The sequence below is a fragment of the Salmo salar genome, chromosome 12 (genome assembly GCF_965601325.2).
Source record: "Salmo salar chromosome 12, fSalSal1, whole genome shotgun sequence".
NCBI classification, from domain to species: Eukaryota; Metazoa; Chordata; class Actinopteri; order Salmoniformes; family Salmonidae; genus Salmo; species Salmo salar.
The window spans coordinates 102,215,176-102,232,072 of NC_138302.1; the positions used below are offsets into that span (position 1 = coordinate 102,215,176).

The following is a 16,897-nucleotide window of genomic DNA, read 5'->3' on the forward strand; positions in this document are numbered from 1 at the left end:
GAGACTTGAAGTAGGGTTGCCCCTTGCGTTGCAAGGGCCACGGCTTTTGTGGCGCGATGGGTAACGATGCTTCGTGGGTGTCAGTTGTTGATGTGTGCAAGGGTCCCTGGTTCGAGCCCAGGTTGGGGCGAAGAGAGGGACGGAACCTATCACTGTTACATTGATGCTGTTGACCCGGATCATTGGTTGCTGCGGAAAAGGAGGAGGTCAAAGGGGGGGTGAGTGTAACCGATGTGAAATGGCTAGTTAGTTAGCGGCGGTGCGCGCTAATAGCGTTTCAATATGTGACGTCACTCGCTCTGAGACCTGAAGTGGTTGTTCCCCTTGCGTTGCAAGGGCCGCGGCTTTTGTGGCGCAATGGGTAACGATGCTTCGTGGGGTGTCAGTTGTTGATGTGTGCAAGGGTCCCTGGTTCGAGCCCAGGTTGGGACGGAACCTACACTGTCAGAGACAGAGAGAGAAGCAGAGAGAGAAAGAGACAAAGGCAGAAAGACAAAGACACAAAGAGAGAGAGAGAGACAGACAAAGACAGATGGAGACAAAGACAGAGACAGATGGAGACAGAGAGAGAGACAAAGACAGAGAGAAGCGGAGACAGATGGAGACAAAGACAGAGAGAGAAGCAGAGCGTGAACAGAACTCCTACTCCCACATTTGTAGCCAGCACGGTTTATTCAGATGATATTTTAACAGGGCATAAACACATCCTTTCCTAGCAGCTGAACACAGACGGCCTCAATGAGTCATAAATCCTTGGTTTTATCACTATCCACAAAGGCACTTACTAGGGTGAAAAGACAAGGGCCCTACAGGCACTGGCAAGGTTATGTCCCAAATTGTGCCCTATGGCCCTGGTCAGTCAAAGAGCCCTATGGGCCCTAGTCAAACAAAGAGCCCTGGTCGGTCAAAGAGCCCTGTGGGCCCTGGTCGGTCAAAGAGCCCTGTGGGCCCTGGTCGGTCAAAGAGCCCTATGGGCCCTGGTCGGTCAAAGAGCCCTATGGGCCCTGGTCGGTCAAAGAGCCCTATGGGCCCTGGTCGGTCAAAGAGCCCTATGGGCCCTGGTCGGTCAAAGAGCCCTATGGGCCCTGGTCAAAAGTAGTGTACTATAAAGGGAACCATTTGGACCTCAGTGTGTGAAGACAACCCATTCACCACTTCTGTCTAGTGGGTTCAAGGATCCTAATTGGGTTTTGCCCATCTTCAGTGTCGGATGTATTGAAAAAAAAAACAGTAACTACATGTAAAAAAAAATAAAAAATCTGTTTTGGAGATGACGTTTTCATCTGACAGCAACGCTAGAAGACGTGTCTCATGACCGTTTCAGATGCGAACTACTTGCATCCATTTGCTGTATATGCTTGTTACCAAAATGATTGTCCACAATACAAAATGATCCCCCCCCCCCAATTTTTTTTCTTTTTTTTTCTTGTCATAATCCTAGACTATAGTGTAACTGTCAATCTGAAAAGGCTTGATAGACATTGTTTTGTAATGTCCATTTGGTATTTGGCTATTTTATTAGGATACCCATTAGCTGTGGCAATAGCAGCAGCTACTCTTCCTGGGGTCCACACAGAACATGAAACGTGATATAATACAGAACATTAATAGACAAGAACAGCTCATGGACAGAACTACATACGACGCATCCGGAAAGTATTCAGACCCCTTGACTTCTTCCACATTTTGTTACATTAAAGCCTTATTCTAAAATTGATTGCAATAATTTTTTTTTGCCCTCATCCACACACCAAAAACAGGTTGACATTTTTTGCAAATAAAGACAGAAATACCTTATTTACGTACATATTCAGACCCTTTGCTATGAGACTCGAAATTGAGCTAAGGTGCATCCTGTTTCCATTGATCATCCTTGAGATGTTTCTACAACTTGGAGTCCACCTGTGGTAAAATTCAATTGGACATGATTTGGAAAGGCACACACCTATATAAAAAAGTGACTAGTTTCAGGAAACTAGGCATATGTCGTAAGTCACAACTTCACAGGAGAGGCATTTGAATGTTTATTTTTTCAAAATATATAAAACGTTAGCCATGGAGAATTGCAAAATGTGTTGCTACTGCTCTCAATAACATTGCTGCCCTGAATTTATCAACAGGCGCTATCGAGAAAGGTCAGTGGAATAAAAGTTGTGATGGACTACTTTCATGAGGACGATTCTTATGACATCACAATCAGTGTGAACCAAGTGACTTGACACAACATTCCAAACAAGCTGTACAAACAAAACGGAAACAACACAGGACGTCTTATTTAATGAAAGGGGTTGCAGTCTGCTGTGAGGTGTTTATCCATGTATACGGGTAAGAGTCTAGCTACAGTTTCACATATTATACATTTCTAAATTTTGTCAGAAAGTTGTTTTCATTGCAAGTTAAAGCTTAAAATGGTTAGCTAGCTAACTAGCTAACGTTAGGTGGCTGGCTCTCTAGCTAAAATTACATGCATGATCTGTGTTGTAATAGTATCTCAGAAAATCCATTTGCATTGCTAGCTAACATTGAACCTATTCGGGTAACTTTAGCTGGCTATGACAATCGGTTTGTATTGCTAGTACTCTATGGATGGGGATTATGGTTCACTGTTAGCTAGCTAGCTAGCTACATGTCTAAACAAAAGACCAAGTTAACCTGTTAGGGCTAGGGGGCAGCATTGACACGGCTGGATAAAAAACATACCCGATTTAATCTGGTTACCACTCCTACTCAGTAACTAGAATATGCATATACTTATTACATATGGATAGAAAACACCCTAAAGTTTCTAAAACTGTTTGAATGGTGTCTGTGAGTATAACAGAACTCAAATGGCAGGTCAAAACCTGAGAGATTCCTTTACAGGAAGTGGCCTGTCTGACCATTTGTTGAACTTCTTTTCCATCTCTATCATTTACTAAGGATCTCTACTCTAACGTGACACTTCCCACGTCTTCCATAGGCTCTCAGAGCCCGGGAAAAAACAGAATGTCGTCATTCCAGCCCCAGGCTGAAACACATTATCGCCTTTCTCAAGTGGCCCATCAAGAGACACTAGCTTATGCGCGTGACCCCGACCGCCCCCGCCTTTGGGATTTTTTCCTCTGTTTGCCGAAAAGGAGATTCCCTGTCGGAATATTATCGCTTTTCTACGAGAAAAATGGCGTAAAAATTGATTTTAAACAGCGGTTGACATGCTTCGAAGTACGGTAATGGAATATTTAGAATTTTATTGTCACGAATTGCGCCATGCGCGCGACACTTCTTTACCATTTTGGATAGTGTCTGGAACGCACGAACAAAACGCCGCTATTCGGATATAACGATGGATTATTTTGGACCAAACCAACATTTGTTATTGAAGTAGCAGTCCTGGGAGTGCATTCTGACGAAGACAACAAAAGGTGATGAAACTTTTATAATAGTAAAGCTGATATTGGTGAGTGCTAAACTTGCCGGGTGTCTAAATAGCTAGCCCGTGATGCCTGGGCTATGTACTTAGAATATTGCAAAATGTGCTTTCACCAAAAAGCTATTTTAAAATCGGACATATCGAGTGCATAGAGGAGGTCTGTATCTATAATTCTTAAAATAATTGTTATGCTTTTTGTGAACGTTTATCGTGAGTAATTTAGTAAAATGTTAGCGAATTCCCCGGAAGTTTGCGGGGGGTATGCTAGTTCTGAACGTCACATGCTAATGTAAAAAGCTGGTTTTTGATATAAATATGAACTTGATTGAACAAAACATGCATGTATTGTATAACATAATGTCCTAGGGTTGTCATCTGATGAAGATCATAAAAGGTTAGTGCTGCATTTAGCTGTCTTCTGGGTTTTTGTGACATTATATGCTAGCTTGAAAAATGGGTGTCTGATTATTTCTGGCTTGGTACTTCTGCTGACATAATCTAATGTTTTGCTTTCGTTGTAAAGCCTTTTTGAAATCGGACAGTGTGGTTAGATAAAGGAGAGTCTTATCTTTAAAATGCTGTGAAATAGTCATATGTTTGAAAAATTGAAGTTTTTGTATTTTAGAGGAGTTTGTATTTCGCGCCACGCCCATCATTGGATATTGGAGCAGGTGTTCCGCTAGCGGAACGTCTAGATGTAAGAGGTTAAGGGGGTGAATAGTTATGCACGCTCAAGTTCAGTTTTTTGTTGTGTAAATCAAATGATACAACAACCCCCCCCCCCCCCCCCCACAAAAAAAAAACATATATTTAATTCGAGGTTGTAAGGCAACAAAATAGGAAAAACGCCAAGGGGAGTGAAGACTTTCACAAGCCACTGTATTAATGTTATCTGGTGTTAGCAAGTTATTGATTTCATTAACAGTCTTTTTTAAGCCTACATACATTAGGATGGGCTATTTTCAGCCCTTTCCTGGGCAGTTTATCCTCTCTTGGGTAAGGGGCAGTATTTTCACGTCCGGATGAAAAGCGTGCCTGTAGTAAACTGCCTTCTACTCAGGCCCAGAAGGTAGGATATGCATATTATTAGTAGATTTGGATAGAAAACACTCTGAAGTTTCTAAAACTGTTTGAATGATGTCTGAGTATAACAGAACTCATATGGCAGGCAAAAACCTGAGAAAAAAATCCAACCAGGAAGTGTGGAAATCTGAGGTTTGTAGTTTTTCAAGTGATTCCCTATCCAATATACAGTGTCTGTGGGGTCATTTTGCACTTCCTAAGGCTTCCACTAGATGTCAAGTATTTAGAATGTTGTTTCATGCTTCTACTGTGAATGGGAAGAGAATAAGAGGTCTTGGAATCAGATGACTGAGAAAATGACATGAGCTCAGTGGCTCGTGCTCCCGTGAGAGTTATGTGTTCCTTTTCCTTTTTGAAGACAAAGGAATCGTTCGGTTGGAATATTATGGAAGATTTATGATGAAAACATCCTAAAGATTAATTCTATACATCATTTGACATGTTTCTACGAACTGTAATAACTTTTTTGACTTTGTCTGAACTTACTGCGCGAGCACAGTGCATTTGGGTTACTCTACTGAACGCGCGAACAAAAAGGAGATATTTGGACATAAATATGGACTTTATCGAAACAAATGAACATTTATTGTGGATTTGGGATTCCTGGGAGTGCATTCCGCTGAAGATCAAAGGTAAGTGAATATTTAATGCTATTTCTGAGTTTCGTTGACTCCACAAAATGGTGGGTTTGGTTTTGTGACTGAGCACTGTACTCAGATTATTGCATAGTGTGCTTTCCCCGTGAAGCTTTTTTGAAAATCTGTCACAGTGGTTGCATTAAGGAGATGTTTATCTATAATTCTTTGAATAAGTTGAATATTTTATCAACGTTTATGATGAGTATTTTTGTAAATTGTTGTGCTCATTCACCTGCAGTTTTGGAGGCAAAATATTTTCTGAACATCACGTGCCAATGTAAAATGGGGTTTTTGGATATAAATATGAACTTTATTGAACAAAACATACATGTATTGTGTAACATTGAGTCCTAGGAGTGTCATCTGATGAAGATCGTCAAAGGTAGTGCTTAATTTTAGCTGTATTTCTGGTTTTTGTGACGCCTCTCCTACTTGGAAAATGGCTGTGTGGTTTTTCTTGTTTAGGCTCTGTCCTAACATAATCTAATTTTATGCTTTCGCTGTAAAGCCTTTTTGAAATCGGACAATGTGGTTGGATTAAGGAGAAGTGTATCTTCAAAATGGTGTAAAATAGTTGTGTTTGAGAAATTTGAATTATGAGATTGATGTTTTGAATTTGCCACCCTGATATTTCACTGGCTGTTGATAGTGTGTACCGCAGGTGGGACGCTAGCGTCCCAGATGTCCCAGAGAAGTTAAAACTCGTTTTTCAACCAATCCACAAATTTCTTGTTAACAATTTATAGTTTTGGCAAGTCGGTCAGGACATCTACTTTGTGCAGGACACAATACATTTTTCCAACAATAGTTTACAGACAGATTATTTCTCTTATAATTCACTGTATCACAATTCCAGTGGGTCAGAAGTTTACATACACTAAGTTGACTGTGCCTTTAGCCTCTATGGGCTAGGTGGGACGCTTGCGTCCCACCTACGTAACAGCCACTTGCAGCCTGTGGCGCGATTTTCAAAACCTTAAAAATCCTATTACTTCAATTTCTCAAACATATGACTATTTTACAGCTATTTAAAGACAAGACTCTCGTTAATCTAACCACACTGTCCGATTTCAAAAAGGCTTTACAACGAAAGCAAAACATTAGATTATGTCAGCAGAGTACCAAGCCAGAAATAATCAGACACCCATTTTTCAAGCCAGCATATAATGTCACCAAAACCCAGAAGACAGCTAAATGCAGCACTCACCTTTGATGATCTTCATCAGATGACAACCCTAGGACATTATGTTATACAATACATGCATGTTTTGTTCAATCAAGTTCATATTTATATCAAAAACCAGCTTTTTACATTAGCATGTGACGTTCAGAACTAGCATACCCCCCGCAAACTTCCGGGGAATTCGCTAACATTTTACTAAATTACTCACGATAAACGTTCACAAAAAGCATAACAATTATTTTAAGAATTATAGATACAGACCTCCTCTATGCACTCGATATGTCCGATTTTAAAATAGCTTTTTGGTGAAAGCACATTTTGCAATATTCTAAGTACATAGCCCAGGCATCACGGGCTCGCTATTTAGACACCCGGCAAGTTTAGCACTCACCATAATCATATTTACTATTATAAAAGTTTGATTACCTTTTGTTGTCTTCGTCAGAATGCACACCCAGGACTGCTACTTCAATAACAAATGTTGGTTTGGTCCAAAATAATCCATCGTTATATCCGAATAGCGGCGTTTTGTTCGTGCGTTCCAGACACTATCCGAAATGGTAAAGAAGTGTCGCGCGCATGGCGCAATTCGTGACAATAATTCTAAATATTCCATTACCGTACTTCGAAGCATGTCAACCGCTGTTTAAAATCAATTTTTACGCTATTTTTCCTCGTAGAAAAGCGATAATATTCCGACAGGGAATCTCCTTTTCGGCAAACAGAGGAAAAAATCCCAAAGGCGGGGGCGGTCGGGTCACGCGCATAAGCCCAGAGTCCCTTGATCGGCCACTTGAGAAAGGCGATAATGTGTTTCAGCCTGGGGCTGGAATGACGACATTCTGTTTTTTCCCGGGCTCTGAGCGCCTATGGACGACGTGGGAAGTGTCACGTTAGAGCAGAGATCCTTAGTAAAAGATAGAGATGGAAAAGAAGTTCAAGAAATGGTCAGACAGGCCACTTCCTGTAAAGGAATCTCTCAGGTTTTGACCTGCCATTTGAGTTCTGTTATACTCACAGACACCATTCAAACAGTTTTAGAAAATTTAGGGTGTTTTCTATCCATATGTAATAAGTATATGCATATTCTAGTTACTGGGTAGGAGTGGTAACCAGATTAAATCGGGTATGTTTTTTATCCAGCCGTGTCAATACTGCCCCCTAGCCCTTTAAACATCTTGGAAAATTCCAGAAAATTAGGTCATGGCTTTAGATGCTTCTGATTGGCTAATTGACATCATTTGAGTCAATTTAAGGTGTACCTGTGGATGTATTTCATGGCCTACCTTCAAACTCAATGCCTCTTTGCTTGACATCATGGGAAAATCAAAAAGAAATCAGCTATGACCTCAGAAAAAAAAATCTAGACCTCCACAAGTCTGTCATCCTTAGGAGCAATTTCCAAATGCCTGAAGGTACCACGTTCATCTGTACAAACAATAGTACGCAAGTATAAACACCATGGGACCACGTAGCCGACATACCGCTCAGGAAGGAGAGGCGTTCTGTCTCCAAGAGATGAACATACTTTGGTGCAAAATGTGCAAATCAATCCCAGAACAACAGCAAAGGACCTTGTGAAGATGCTGGAGGAAACAGGTACAAAAGTATCTATATCCACAGTAAAAACGAGTCCTATATCGACATAACCTGAAATGCCGCTTAGCCAGGAAGAAGCCACTGCTCCAAAACTGCCATAAAAAAGCCAGACTTCGGTTTGCAACTGCATATGGGGACAAAGACTGTACTTTTTAGAGAAATGTCCTCTGGTCATTTTGATGAAACAAAAATGGAACTGTTTGGCCATAATGACCATCGTTTTGTTTGGAGGGAAAAGGGGGAGGCTTGCAAGCTGAAGAAAACCATCCCAACCGTGAAGCACGGGGGTGGCAGCATCATGTTGTGGGGGTGCTTTGCTGCAGGAGGGACTGGTGCACTTCACAAAATAGATGGCATCATGAGGTTGGAAAATGATGTGGATATATTGAAGCCACATCAAGACATCAGTCAGGAAGTTAAAGCTTGGTCGCAAATGGGTCTTCCAAATGGACAATGACCCCAAGCAAACTTCCAAAGTTGTAGCAAAATGGCTTAAGGACAACAAAGTCAAGGTATTGGAGTGGGTGTCACAAAGCCCTGACCTCAATCCCATAGAAAATATGCGGGCAGAACTGAGAAAGCGTGTGCGAGCAAGGAGGCCTACAAACCTGACTCAGTTAAACCAGTTCTGTCAGGAGGAATGGGCTAAAATTCACCCAACTTATTGTGGGAAGCTTGTGGAAGGGTACCGAAACATTTGACCCAAGTTAAACAATTTAAAGGTAATGCTACCAAATACTAATTGAGTGTATGTAAACATCTGACCCACTGGGAATGTGATGAAAGAAATAAAAGCTGAAATAAATCACTACTATTATTCTGACATTTCGCATTCTTAAAATAAAGTGGTGATCCTAACTGACCTAAAACAGGGAATTTTTGAAAAACTGAGTTTAAATGTATTTGGCTAAGGTGTATGTAAACTTCCGACTTCAACTGTATACATATGTTTCTAATGTCCTCTTCAAGTGCTGGCTTTTCACCCACAGCGACCAACCCACCATTCATTCCAATCTTAACTCCTGTATGTGAACTTTATGGTTCAACATAATTAAAAAGTGAAGAGAACTAAGCATTTGTAATATGAATGTCAAAACAAAAATGAATTTTCTGTTAAAAAAAATAATTTAAAAAAATCCAATTATTCTTGTAGGAAAAAAATATCTCCTTCAAAGTCCAGGGGTGATGAAAGAGAAAAGTAAGGAATTGAGTAATGAAAGAGAAATGTAAAGTAGCCTAAGAATTGAAAGGCTTGGAGTGGGTTGGGAGGCTCTTTAGAGCAGGAAGAGCCTGAGGATAGGTGAGAGATGGGGTCAAAACAGACCTGGGTTCAAGTAGTATTAGAAATAATTTAAAACACTTAATCTGTGCTTGATTGAGCTTGCCTGGCTTAAAACCTCTTGGGGCTAGGTGGGACGCTAGCGTGCCACCTGTGGTGCACTCCATCAACAGCAGGTGCATTTCAAGAGCGGCAAATTTGAATCCAAATAAATGTCAAAATTCAAATTTTTCAAAAATACAACTATGTTACACCATTTGAAAGATAAACATCTCCTTAATCTAACCACGTTTTACGATTTCAAAAAGGTTTTACGGCGAAAGCATAAATTTAGAGTATGTTAGGACAGTACATTTACAAGAGTTGTGTGTAATGTTTTGTCAAGTCAAAGACAGGGTCACCAAAACCATAAAACCAGCTAAAATGATACACTAACCTTTTACAATCTCCATCAGATGACACTCCTAGGACATTATGTTAGACAATGCATGCATTTTTAGTTCTATCAAGTTCATATTTATATACAAAAACAGCGTTTTACTATGGCATTGATGTTGAGGAAATCGTTTCCCTCCAATAACCGGCAGTCAAGTCAGCGTCAGAAATTAAATAATTAAAATTAGAAAACATTGGTAAAATATTATATTGTCATTTAAAGAATTATAGATTTACATCTTTTGAACGCAATCAACTTGCCAGATTTAAAAATAACCTTACTGGGAAATCACACTTTGCAATAATCTGAGCACTGTGCCCAGAAAAATACGCGTTGCGATACAGACTAGACGTCATGTTGGGGAGATCTAAAATCGAAAATACTATGTAAATAATCCATTACCTTTGATTCTCTTCATCAGATGTCACTTCCAGGTATCACAGGTCCATAACGAATGTAGTTTTGTTCAAAAAAGCTCATCATTTATGTCCAAAAATCTCCGTCTCGTTAGCACATGATGTAAGCCAGCCGGACTTCTCGTCATGAACGAGGGGAAAAAATATATTTCCGTTCGTTCAAACATGTCAAACGTTGTATAGCATAAATCATTAGGGCCTTTTTTAACCAGAACATGAATAATATTCAAGGTGGACGAATGCATAGCCTTTTATAACGTATTGGAACGAGGGTACCCAACATGAAGTAGCGCGCCAGGTGTCTAATGGGACATCATCGTTCCATGGCTCTTGTTCGGTCAGATCTCCCTCCAGAAGACTCAAAACACTTTGTAAAGGCTGGTGACATCTAGTGGAAGCAATAGGAAGTGCCAAAATATTCCTAAACCCCTGTGTTTTTCAATGGGAGAGGTTTAAACTCAATACAACACATCAGGTATCCACTTCCTGTCAGAAAATGTCTCAGGGTTTTGCCTGCCAAATGAGTTCTGTTATACTCACAGACACCATTCAAACAGTTTTGGAAACTTTAGAGTGTTTTCTATCCATATATAATAAGTATATGCATATTCTAGTTACTGGGTAGGATTAGTAACCAGATTAAATCGGGTACATTTTTTTTATCCAGACGTGCAAATGCTGCCCCCTAGACCCAACAGGTTAATGGAACCAATAGAATAGTTACTCCCAAAAACTGCAAACCATCTAACACGTAAAGCAAACACTCCTGTAAATATTGTAGTTAAAATGAGACTTACATATTCACTTTTACAGCAGTCAGTCCCATTGGTGGTAGGAGTATAAATAGGGTCTGGCTGGACAATGAGACTTACATATTCATTTTTACAGCAGTCAGTCCCATTGATGGTAGGCGTATCAACAGGGTCTGGCTGGACATTGGTGGCCTGCCCATTCCCAGTTCCGTTCTTCTGCTTATCTCCTTTGACGACGGGCGGAGGGTTAGCCCCTCCCTCCCCAGGAAGAGCCACCTCCCCTACTCCTAGAGCCTCCTCCTTGTAGCGCTTCATGAAGACAGACATGGCCTGGAGCTGGTGGAAGGAACAAGACCAACGATTGGAGAAATAAGCGTTCAGTCTATATGGTGTATATTCCATCTTCAACTATGGTTTAATGAATGTAATGTTTATTACTGCTAGTGAAGCTTAATATTTTATTAATTAAAATAACATACATTTGACATGATTTTGTTAACATAAATAATGGGTAGCTGTCTGCACTCTTTAGAAGGTTCTTCATATCAAATAGTGTGTGGGTTTGAACATAAGAACCCGAGTGAAGAGACGGAGCACACTATCCAACATGTGGACAAATCCAAAAATGGAGGATTTATTTATTTGAAAGGACAAGAAGTGTATCAAATCAAATTCTAACCTGATCCTCTGGTAGTGGCCCGTGGCACTGGGAGGGGTCCTGATCGTAGACAGGTAGCTGTCTCATCAGCTGCCTGCGCCGGTACATCGCTCCCTCAGTCCCTGCTACAGGACGCTTTTCTTCTGGAAGCAACTCCATATACAGCATTGCCTGGAAAGGAGAGGGAGAGAGAGACAGGTAGGGATGGAGAGAAGACAGAAAGAGGGAGTAAGAAGAAAGAGAGGGAGAGACAGAGACACAGAAGTAGGGACGGAGAGAAGACAGAAAGAGGGAGTAAGAAGAAAGAGGGAGAGAGAAGTAGGGACGGAGAGAAGACAGATGGAGTAAGGAGAGAGAGGGAGAGACAGAAGTAGGGACAGAGAGAGGAGAAAGAGAGTGAGTAAGAAGAGAAGACAGAAAGAGGGAGTAAGAAGAGAGAGAGGCCGGGAATCCCAAACCCCCCCCCCATATCACCACTCCCAAACCCCCCCCCCCCGCCCTCACCCCGTTGTCACATGTTGCTGACAAAACTCTGAGAGACTTCCAGAGTGGTGAGGGGCTTCCAGAGTGGTGAGGGGCTTCCAGAGTGGTGAGGGGCTTCCAGAGTGGTGAGGGGCTTCCAGAGTGGTGAGGGGCTTCCAGAGTGGTGAGGGGCTTCCAGAGTGGTGAGGGGCTTCCAGGGTGGTGAGGGGCTTCCAGGGTGGTGAGGGGCTCCGTTAAACCCATCACTTTTGGGGGACACACACCTGACTTGAATGATGCAATTAATGTTCCACTTTTAAACATTAAAACAAAATCATGAAATTCAAAATGAACAACCCCCCCCCGTGTCGTTTTACAGGATATACACAGAGTACACCAAACATTAGGAACACCTTCCTTATATTGAGTTGCACCGGCAACAATAGCAGCAAATCTAACGTGTCCAGACAAGTATTTTTGTTACTTTTAGGAGCTGGGTCCTGTAAAATACTTTGAGAGTATTGCTTGAGCTAAACGGTACAGGTAACATCTTTGATTAGTTCTGTTCGTTAAAATAAGGACTGTAGTCAGCAGCAGCTATAAGTGGCTTTAAAAAATCCTGAACTACACCCTGCAACGCCACCTAAATAGCACCCTATTCCCTACGTGGTGAACGACTTTAGACCAGGGCCATATGGGAGACAACCATGGTGTGTTTCCCCATTCCCGGTCGTTGAGAAACACAACCTCTAGTTCAGTGGTTCCTAACCTTTAATTTTTTTTTTTTTAAATAAATAAATATCGGTTACTGTACCACCAACTGATTTTTGCTCTGCCCAGATTACTACCCCCCCCCCGTGTGCATTTTACCCCCTGTGGTTAGACCAAGTGCCCCCAGGGGTCCCTATTACCCCTGGTTGATGGTTGGGAACCACTGCTCTAATCTACAGGGTCCCTGTTTGGGAACAGAGCACAGAGAGATCCATTCATACTGTAGTTCCCTGAGGCCCTTCTCCTTGTGCTGCCCCATACACACCCACACCGCATTACCCACGCTGCAACACTGACTCGTTATTAACAGAGCAGCCTTTATGGTGATGTTTAACACCACCACTTTAAGAGCAGTTTAACTAGCGTTATATGACAAATAAAACTTCTTGGCAGACATTTGTATTTTTTTTTAGGGGGAGCACACACACAAAACACACACAACAACACACGCATTCCAGAGCAGTTCCACAGTGCTGGCCAATCAGCTACACCTCACAGTGCTGTGAGAGAGCTAGGGGACCATCACTCTCTCCTACAGCCTTCAGGCTGCTGTCAACACAATGTTGCCTCGCTAGCAGAGCCTTCCATCCCTCCTTTCCTAATCAAGCCAACCACCAAACATTGGGCCTACCAAACCACAGCTGTGACCTAGGACAACCCTGCTTCTCTACTACTGTCAGCACTCTGTGACCTGGCACACCACTCTATTCCTCTTTTTCTCCATCTCTAACAAAAACGTACATCTAGCTAGTCTCTCAAAACAGCTAATTATCCTTCAGCTCTCCCCTAATAACAGATGTCAAACAAACACATTCCTAACAGCCTCAGTAAATAGTAAACTTCCTGGGTCACATTGGGTTTTCTTTGTGAGCACATCCAGGACGGATCGGGTGGGCTACAGCGCTCTAAGGGGTAAGCTCTGCTCACCACTCTCTGCCTGCCTCACACTCTACAATCCTGGGGTAAAGCTCACCGCTCACCATTCCACCACTCTACAATCCTGGGGTAAAGCTCACCGCTCACCATTCCACCACTCTACAATCCTGGGGTAAAGCTCACCGCTCACCATTCCACCACTCTACAATCCTGGGGTAAAGCTCCCCACTCCTGCCTGTCATTAGTGTGTCCTGATGAAGGCCGGCCCTGGCTTTAAGAGCATGAGGGAGACAGGCAGGAGAGAGGCCCCACACACACACACACACACACACACACGCAGGCTTTAGCAGGCAGGCTGGATCATGTTCCTCGCTGCATCATACAACTCTGAGGTATTCTTATAGAGAGACCACTAATATTTACTGTACCACTAAGAGAAATATACATTAGCCGTTCCCGTGTCAGAAAAAAATGCATAGCAAAGACTACACTGAGATTGTATAACAGATGAATGAAACTCTCAAGCCAATATAAAACCTTGATCTGAGTTCTCTGTTGTGTAGGTCAGACTAGGTGACGCAGAGCCATTATACAGTTGGGACATTAAGGTTTCTACATTATGATGTATTAACATGACACCACAACATTCTATAGCAGCCATGTTAGAACCCCATTAACACTACAACATTCTATAGCAGCCATGTTAGAACCCCATTAACATGACACCACAACATTCTATAACAGCCATGTTAGAACCCCCATTAACATGACACTGCAACATTCTATAACAGCCATGTTAGAACCCCATTAACATGACACTGCAACATTCTATAACAGCCATGTTAGAACCCCATTAACAAGACACTACAACATTCTATAACAGCCATGTTAGAACCCCCATTAACACTACAACATTCTATAACAGCCATGTTAGAACCCCATTAACACTACAACATTCTATAGCAGCCATGTTAGAACCCCATTAACACTACAACATTCTATAACAGCCATGTTAACTCCCCCAGTGATATAAAGCACTTACAGTGAGGGAAAAAAGTATTTGATCCCCTGCTGATTTTGTACATTTGCCCACTGACAAAGAAATTATCAGTCTATAATTTTAATGGTAGGTTTATTTGAACAGTGAGAGACAGAATAACAACAAAAAATCCAGAAAAACACATGTAAAATATGTTAGAAAATGATTTGCATTTTAATGAGGGAAATAAGTATTTGACCCCTCTGCAAAACATGACTTAGTACTTGGTGGCAAAACCCTTGTTGGCAATCACAGAGGTCAGACGTTTCTTGTAGTTGGCCACCAGGTTTGCACACATCTCAGGAGGGATTTTGTCCCACTCCTCTTTGCAGATCTTCTCCAAGTCATTAAGGTTTCGAGGCTGACGTTTGGCATCCCGAACCTTCAGCTCCCTCCACAGATTTTGTATGGGATTAAGGTCTGGAGACTGGCTAGGCCACTCCAGGACCTTAATGTGCTTCTTCTTGAGCCACTCCTTTGTTGCCTTGGCCGTGTGTTTTGGGTCATTGTCATGCTGGAATACCCATCCACGACCCATTTTCAATGCCCTGACTGAGGGAAGGAGGTTCACACCCAAGATTTGACAGTACATGGCCCCGTCCATCGTCCCTTTGATGCGGTGAAGTTGTCCTGTCCCCTTAGCAGAAAAACACCCCCAAAGCATAATGTTTCCACCTCCATGTTTGACGGTGGGGATGGTATTCTTGGGGTCATAGGCAGCATTCCTCCTCCTCCAAACACGGCGAGTTGAGTTGATGCCAAAGAGCTCCATTTTGGTCTCATCTGACCACAACACTTTCACCCAGTTGTCCTCTGAAACATTCAGATGTTCATTGGCAAACTTCAGACGGGAATGTATATGTGCTTTCTTGAGCAGGGGGACCTTGCAGGCACTGCAAGATTTCAGTCCTTCACGGCGTAGTGTGTTACCAATTGTTTTCTTGGTGACTATGGTCCCAGCTGCCTTGAGATCATTGACAAGATCCCCCCATGTAGTTCTGGGCTGATTCCTCACCGTTCTCATGACCATTGCAACTCCACGAGGTGAGATCTTGCATGGAGCCCCAGGCCGAGGGAGATTGACAGTTCTTTTGTGTTTCTTCCATTTGCGAATAAAAGCACCAACTGTTGTCACCTTCTCACCAAGTTGCTTGGTGATGGTCTTGTAGCCCATTCCAGCCTTGTGTAGGTCTACAATCTTGTCCCTGACATCCTTGGAGAGCTCTTTGGTCTTGGACATGGTGGAGAGTTTGGAATCTGATTGATTGCTTCTGTGGACAGGTGGTCTTTTATACAGGTAACAAACAGATTAGGAGCACTCCCTTTAACCTGTTATGGCTAGGGGGCAGTATTTTCACAGCCGGATAAAAAACGTACCCGATTTAATCTGATTATTACTCCTGCCCAGAAACTAGAATATGCATATAATTATTAGGTTTGGATAGAAACTACTCCAAAGTTTCTAAAACTGTTTGAATGGTGTCTGTGAGTATAACAGAACTCATTTGGCAGGCCAAAACCTGAGAAGATTCTGTACAGGAAGTACCCTGTCTGACCATTTGTTGGCCTTCTTGATCATCTCTATCCAAAACAGGGGATCTCTGCTGTTACGTGACACTTCCTACGGCTCCCATAGGCTCTCAGAAGGCGGCAAAAAGCTGAATGGTGGCTTTGCAGGCCCTGACTGAAAAACATTAGCGCATTTTGATAGTGGTCGATCAGAGAACAGAGACGCGTGTTGGAGGCGACTCCATGTTTTTAATTCTTTCGTCTTTGAACGAAAACAACGACTCCCGGTCGGAATATTATCGCTTTTTTTACGAGAAAAATAACATAAAAATTGATTTTAAACAGCGGTTGACATGCTTCGAAGTACGGTAATGGAATATTTAGAATTTTTTTGTCACGAAACGCGTCGGGCTAACCCTTCGTCACCCTTGGATAGTGTCTTGAACACACGAACAAAACGCCGCTATTTGGATATAACTATGGATTATTTTGAACCAAACCAACATTTGTTATTGAAGTAGAAGTCCTGGGAGTGCATTCTGACGAAGAACAGCAAAGGTAATCAAACTTTTCTAATAGTAAATCTGAGTTTGGTGAGGGTCAAACTTGGTGCGTGTCAAAATAGCTAGCCTGTGATGACGTGCTATCTACTGAGAATATTGCAAAATGTGCTTTCACCGAAAAGCTATTTTAATATCGGACACCTTGATTGCATAAAGGAGTTCTGTATCTATAATTCTTAAAATAATTATGTTTTTTGTTAATGTTTATCGTGAGTAATTTAGTA

The 16,897-nt window shown here is 42.0% G+C and overlaps 1 protein-coding gene across 1 annotated transcript in view; it reads right to left on the minus strand.

Annotated features, from left to right (window-relative positions):
- The window catches only part of LOC106566223 (LIM and cysteine-rich domains protein 1), a 37,564-nt gene that overhangs the window by 7,838 nt on the left and 12,829 nt on the right, over positions 1-16,897 (minus strand). The window contains exons 5-6 of the mRNA XM_014134099.3: positions 11,475-11,624; positions 10,916-11,131 (exon numbers count right to left, since the gene is read on the minus strand). Of these exons, the coding sequence (XP_013989574.1) occupies positions 10,916-11,131; positions 11,475-11,624 (366 nt within the window). The remainder of the gene's footprint in view (positions 1-10,915; positions 11,132-11,474; positions 11,625-16,897) is intronic.